The sequence below is a fragment of the Strongylocentrotus purpuratus genome, unplaced genomic scaffold (genome assembly GCF_000002235.5).
Source record: "Strongylocentrotus purpuratus isolate Spur 01 unplaced genomic scaffold, Spur_5.0 spur5_scaffold_12, whole genome shotgun sequence".
In the NCBI taxonomy this organism is placed as follows: Eukaryota; Metazoa; Echinodermata; class Echinoidea; order Camarodonta; family Strongylocentrotidae; genus Strongylocentrotus; species Strongylocentrotus purpuratus.
The window spans coordinates 17,939,788-17,946,950 of record NW_022145597.1 but is presented as its reverse complement, the minus strand read 5'-3'; the positions used below and the strand labels follow the sequence as shown (position 1 = coordinate 17,946,950).

Genomic DNA, 7,163 nt, shown 5'->3' with positions numbered 1-7,163 from the left:
GCAATATTTTGAATAAGAATCGGATACTGAAATGTGTTTCATCAGAAGTCAAAGATGTTGTTTGAACTGTAGATAACAACTTTTATTAAATGATATTTGACATTCTTTCCTATTATAACATTTTCAAAATATTATAAAAGAAGACTACCGTAGCCGACAACCCGGTACTGCAATTTCTGTAATTTAAATGGAATGCAATCGATGGAAGTGCAATAGATCTATAATCAGTAATCACAGAGCTGGAAAATCTGCTCAAATGTTTCAAGTCCATTAATTTTAAAATTATAACATTAAAAACATTTAATTTCATTTTTCCATTTTTTTCTTACCCTCAAATGTATACTGAAATTTTCGTGTATCCAATTTGTTTAAACTTTCACAAATCCGTTTCTGCTTTTCCTGCTTTTTTTTAGAGCAACTTGCTATGATCAAAGGTTGGATTTCACTTTTCTCAAGCCCAATATAAAGATATAGAATTTTGTGAAAGGTATATTAAATTAAAAGGGTTAACTATACCTGCGATTGCATAGAAAATAGGGCGACTACAATAGAACATAAATAATTTTATAAGCTACAAGTACAAAGAAAATTGAGCAAGGTAATTGGATTTTCAACGAATTTTATCAAGAAAATGTCAACGACGTAAAATATCGGTACAGGTATCAAACAAAGACAACTAATGAAATACACTACATACTGTACATGAATACGCAATCCGATATGATGAAAAATTGAGGTTGGGACATTTTTTATAGGCAGGGTGGCCCATTAGCAGGCCCCCCAAAATGAAATCTTCTGAGTATAATCAGCATTTTGAAGTGAATATTGACTAAGAATCATCAGAAGATGTATTTACTTCAATTTGTACTAAGATTGATAACTTTTTGAACAAATAACAAAAATTGATTTATTAATTCTCATATTAAGTTGTGAAAACATAATCCAAGTCTACTGACCTAAAATGGCCTTTGACCTTGACTTTGTGTAATTTGATTTGTCATATTTGATAACCCTTGGTACAAGTTTCCTGGAATTTGAACTAACACTTTGGAAATTGTGCTAAAACTTCAAAATCTTAACCTTCGAATGTAACATAATGATGCATTGCAAAAAAGGGTATACCAACAACAACAAAAAGAAAATTGTTGTGTCCTTGAGAAAAACATTGAGAAAAGAAATACTGGCAAGACCAGGCAAGAAGTCGATCGTATTTTCTAAATAACTATTTAAACAATATTTTAAGATACAAAACATATGTAGAAATCCATGACAGTTAGCACAATCTGAGCTGTTCTGGGTTGGTTGTATCTGACATTCCAAAATATTCCTTACTCTTAAGGATTTTAAATCAAAACATTAGCTATTTCAATATGGCATTTACATTGCATATTTCTCTGAAGCTTTTGTGAGACAAATTACGGATTTTCATGACAAACTAAACAAGTGTTCTTTATTCTGAAAATAAAAGTAACACCTTTGAATAAATAAACAAAATCTCCAGATAGAAAGAGTTCAGAATCACACAAATTTCCTGACTAAACAGGGCAAAAGGGGTTATGGCACTAAGTAGAAGCAGTATATTATGCTGGTCTATTTGAAAGTAACTAAGAAGACTTAAACACTAAAATACACTTGAAATTTACATCTATTTACAATGTAGATAAGCATCTACGTACAAAAAGCACCAATGAACTGAGTAAAATCTTACAAAACAGTGCTTGGTGACCAACATAAACAAGTTATGATATAAAGCAGTATAAAAGACAACAAAGGAAGGAGCAAACAAACTAATTCTAGAATTTTCAGGAAAAGATATTCTATCACATCAATTAAAGAGTATCAATCACCTGAAAAATAATCAGAACAAAATAATCCAATCAGACATATTCCCTGGACAAAAAATTGTTTTCCTGAGAACAATCACCAAACTATCAGGACCTTTGGTCCTTTGCCCTCAAAAGCAACAGCCATCCAGAGAATCACCCCTAGAACATTTACCCTGTAGTGCAATCATATCCCAAACATGAGCCTTTGGACAATTACATTTCCGGGGAAATGTTAATCATCCTACAAGAAAAATCCTCTTGATGGGCAATAATCCAGATGGAAATTTTCAAAGTGGGAAATACAAATTTTCTTGGGTGTACACATAGAAGTCTCATGAATAGTTGTCCTAGTGGTAAGGACACTTTTTCTTTTAAATTTATATCACACACTTGAAAGATTATTTTTGGCAATGACTCAAGTATCATCCCTCAATGCCCGAATCCTCTGAAGCCACAGATAATCAACAGTTTATTTCCCCATTTTCTTGGCAAGTTCAGTTTCTTCCTTGTAGGCTTTGCTGTTCATGTGGGCGCTGTAAGGTTGGGGACCATTGAGCTGCCTGGAGTTGGTGCACCACTTGCAGGAGCAGAGCACCAAGAATTATCCTTCGACCCTCGACCCTAACCACGTCCGCAGCTAATCCTCGGTGTACTCCCCGTTCTCTTTGGCAAGTTGTACCTCTTCCTTGTGGGCTTTGCTGTGAATATGGGCGCTGTAGGGATGGGGGCCGTTGAGCTGCTTGGCACACCACTTGCAGTAGTACTGTGTTAAATCGGTAGAGGCGGGGCTGCTGTTGCCCGGGGTTACGTTTCCCTCCCTGTTGTAGGCCGACACGTACGCCTTCCACACGGCTGATAAAAATAAACATATTAGAGAAATTAGAGAAAGGCAAAGGTTGGGCAGAAAAAGAGCGAGGGAGATAATGAGAGTGAGCAAGACAAAGAGAAAGGGGTAGAGGGATGGAGAATTGAAAGCCAAAAGATACAAGACACAATCAAATACATAGAAAGAGAAAAGACCAATAAAGACAGATAGAGAAAAGAGAGAGGGAGAGGGGGAGAGAGATCATTATTTCTTGGTGGCAGAAATGTAAAAAAAAATTGCTGGTGTGCGTATCACTCTGAGATATATGCTTACAATTGGGGGGGGGGATCATGCAGTTGAGACAAAGTGGAATAACTTGACTTCCATTTTTTCATTATGAAGAATTGGATAAAATTGGAAGCAAAAATAAAAAAATTGAATATCCAAATTCATGGCAAAAAAAAATCATAATATAAGAATCATCAATCTACAAGTGATTTGTGAATGTTTGTTACACTATTTAAAAAAAAAAAAAATTTTCAGGGGGGGATCGTCAAGATTCTTAAACTGTTCTCAATGCAATATCTGGGTTTAATGCAATAATATTCATTTTAAGGTTTCTTTTTGTTTGGTCATACTTACGCTTGCATTTTGGTAACTCTGCCTCTTCTGCAGACTGTTTGGCAGCAAGCCAGGGTAGCTGAGTGACTTTCTCTGCGACCACCTAGAGTAACAAGATATTTAAAAAATAAATTTATAAAAAAGTCATACAAAGAAGGTTCCAGTCAGTGCATTATAGTGCTTAAGTTATAAGAATACCAAACATGGTGGACTACAGAATGAATATAGCAAACCTAAATATTCTTATAAATGCCAGTGTTCAATCAAAAGTAACTAGGATGCAAAGGCATAATTTAAGTATGCTGAATAGCATTCCTTTTGGATCATTTTAAAAAGAGATCTTTTGAAATTGATCAGGGCTCTGTTGAGAGTTTTGAGGGCAATTGCCCTTTGTTTCAAACTCCATTTTAAAACCCATTCACCTCCTTATACTGACCTCCATATAGGAAGAAGGCACGAAGCCCTGCTCACTTCCATCCTTAGTCTGGACCTTCCACCAAATTTCATTGTCTTTGGATGTCTCTAGATAGACTAGATTCTGCCCCTGCTTCATGGTGAGTTCTTTATCTCCCAAAGGACTATCAGGGTTGGCCTTATAGCTGAACTTGGCCTTCAGCAAGGCGACACCGGCCTTCAGACCTGCTGCAGAAGGGGCACTTGTGGCTGAAGCCGACCTCGCGGGGCTACTCGTTCCTGCAGAAGTAGCACCTGTGGCTGCAGACGACGACCTCGCGGGGCTACTTGTTCCTGCAGAAGAGCTGGACGGTACTTTGTTCTCATTTTCTGGTCGACTTGAGTTCAAGCTACATTTTGATAGGTCCGTTTCAACACGTGCAACTTCCGCAGTGGATTGGTCTGTCGATGGGGTACATTGTTCTCCTGGACGTCTGGATGGAGTGTAAGGCTGTTGCCGAGAACCTCTGCCACGACCTCGACCTATACTCCAGTGACTGATTGCTTGCTGTGCTTGAGCCATGGTTGATTTCCACAAATTTAAACTAACCTGAGAAAAGAGGAAGAGAACAAATGGTTGGCTGGACTTTTTCTGGAGTTTCTTATTAGGCCTAAAATAAAAACTTGTTGTATTGCCCTTTGCGACAGACCCAAAAATCTGAAAATCGCTGGTCAGCATTTTAAAAAAGTTTTTTTTTTTTTTTAAACTGTTTTTCAGAAATTTTTTAATGAATGAATACAAAAATATGTATTTTGTTTGTTTAAATGGGATATAAATGCATAAAATCAAATTATTCCCAAATTCTCACTCGTCTTCTGCCCTAGTTTCAAAATCCTAGCGTAAACATGTAAGTAGACCCAGGCCTCTTGTACGTGTGTATAGTTTATACCAGCTGCACCAGCTAGAAAACTGAGAAATATCAGCCAAAAGAGGGCAGGGAAAAAACAAACAAAAAAGATCAAAAACTGAAAAAACATCGGCCCAAAGACGGCGACAAAAAAAAAAAAAAAAAAAAAATCTTTTCCGACCGACCCATGTTTTGACACTTAAAGGGCAATACAAGTTTTTTTTTATTTTAGGCCTTACTACATGTAGTTACTACCATTGAGAAAATTTTTCACAAAGTAACATATTATATCAATGATATCTAACAGGCTTATCAGCTGACTTTCTTAACATTTACAGCATAAAGACAAGAAAAAATTTAACTGAGAGCAATTCAATCATATTAACTCACGAGTAATAATTGACAAATGCCATGACCAAAAATCCAGTTTGAATAGATCTTGGTGCACTCATTCAATTAACCTTGTAACTGTTAATGCTCACGACCTGACCTACAACATTATTCTCATTTCTCATACTTTATAGGCCCGAATTCACAGAGGAGGTTTGTCAACAAGTCTACGTTTTATGTGTGTCATATGACACATTTTGACGCGTTTCAAACAAAGATTTGTACAAACCTTGGGCTTGGTTTGAAATGCGTCGAAATTCGTCATCTGATGCACTTAAACCTAGTTTTGTTGACAAACCTCCTTTGATTATACGGGCCATATTTTCTCTTTCTCATTTCATCGTTTCAACAGGAGAAACATCAAAATCAGAAGCATCATCCCTCTACTCTAGCTCTGCTCCTCTACTGGCGTTTCCTCTTGAAGTATTGTAGTACAGATCTCTGGCTACTCTTCATAGAATCTTCTCTTTCCTAAGACGATGAGGAACAGGAAGGTTGTGGTTAAGACTTCTACTCTCAAAATTTGAAACCTTACCTTATGTCTGGTTTCCTTAGTCCTCGATTGCTATTCTGGAGTAGGGGCGGGCGGGCGGATTTTTTTTTTGGATTCTATTTTTTTACTTCATGTTTTGTGTGTCTTTTTTTGATTTTTTTTTTTTTTTTATAATCTTTTTTCCATAAAAAAAAAATAATTGGGATTGTCAAGCATTTAAACAAAGTCTATAAAACACTTTAATATGGTAAAAGACTAGTTTAATGTACAATGAACATCAAGACCAACACAGAAAGTATTTTGGGCTTTGAAATACAGCACCTTTTAAATCGCCATTGTACTACTTATAGCTACTTGTGCCCTCTATGTAGCAAATAATGCCTAATAGGTGACCATTGGTCCCCCATTATCCTCTTTATCTTATATTAACTGAGAGCTGATTTGATGAGATAACCACCTGTCCAGTGACCTTATAGGGTGGTCTAATCCCTCCTGTAAACTAGTACAGATGGGCTTTAAAATGAGTTTAAGAAAGCTCAGAACCTGATTTGAATGAACAACATTTTGACATAGAAAAATAAAAAGTTCAATAAATACCTAATTGCATACTGAAAAGACCAACCTGGCAACGAGACGCATTTTGATCCTTGCAAATGCATAACATGGTATGTTTGGTTTTTAAGATTGCTCCCCCAAAAAAAATATTAAAAAAAAAAAAAAAAAATGAATTTAAAAAAAAAATATATAAAAAAAAAAAAAAAAAATACGAGCGGCCCGAAAATGACGAGCGGGCGGTCGAGGACAACCAAATGATTTTTTATTTTTGGACTTACCCTGACACTCTGACACAGTGACTTTCTTCGTCACATTACTCGTACGGGCTGAGTAATGAACATGATGCATACCAGGATCTTTCTTTAAGGTACATCTGCCTCAGCAAAGCGTAAAGATTCTGGCATGACTATGATTATCTTGTAATAATTACTTCCATGTGCAATCGCCGCGCCGGCCGAGCTGAGCTGAGCTGAGCCAGACAGCAGCACACAGCAATCGTTCAGCTTCGGGACCCCAGGCCGCAGCTCAGCCGCCCGTTCGCCATCGGTCCGCCTCGACCTCCACACAGGCTAGCTGGTGTTTAGTTTTACAACTTTCAGAATGTCATAGTCTAATCATAAAAGCAATCGTTTTTGTATTCATATAATCATGCTGTTCATCCCTATGTTAATACTCTATAATTTTAAGATACAAAACAGATCTAAGCTACTTACAAATACAAATTTCCTTGCGCAAGTTGAGGGCTCGAGTTCGAAGAAATCAAAAGAGCTCACTTATTGCTACACACAAGTATCATTCACAACACGTGCGATCGTAGTCTTATTTCACAGGCACTGCATATAGTCCCTGCACCCGACACCATGTAGTACCATCAAGCTGCTCTCAAGTTTCTTTATTGCTGCCTTAGGCCATGTAAAATTGATTTCATGTTGATCGTCCCCGCCCGCTTCCTTTTTGGGGGCCGCCTCCTATTTTTTGTTATTTGTTTTTTTTTTTTTTTTTTTTTTTGAATTTTTTTTTTGAATTTTTTTTTTTTTTTTTTTTTTTTTGAAAGAAAAAAAACATGAAAAACACTGCTAAAATGGCTCTATTTCTGATTTAAAAAAAAAAAAATTGTCGGCGGCCATCTTGAAAAAAAATAGCCTCGACTGTCAGGGAAAATGTACCGAGCG

The 7,163-nt window shown here is 36.6% G+C and overlaps 1 protein-coding gene across 1 annotated transcript; it reads right to left on the bottom strand.

The window, feature by feature from the left end:
* Nucleotides 1-60: 60 nt before the first annotated feature.
* LOC587286 (myosin-1) lies at nucleotides 61-6,830 on the bottom strand. The gene is made up of 4 exons (XM_795351.5): nucleotides 6,705-6,830; nucleotides 3,689-4,255; nucleotides 3,274-3,355; nucleotides 61-2,678 (listed from the first exon to the last, which is right to left on the bottom strand). Exons 2-4 carry the CDS (start codon nucleotides 4,226-4,228, stop codon nucleotides 2,464-2,466), a joined length of 837 nt encoding a protein of 278 aa, XP_800444.2. The 5' UTR covers nucleotides 4,229-4,255; nucleotides 6,705-6,830; the 3' UTR covers nucleotides 61-2,463.
* Nucleotides 6,831-7,163: the final 333 nt, after the last annotated feature.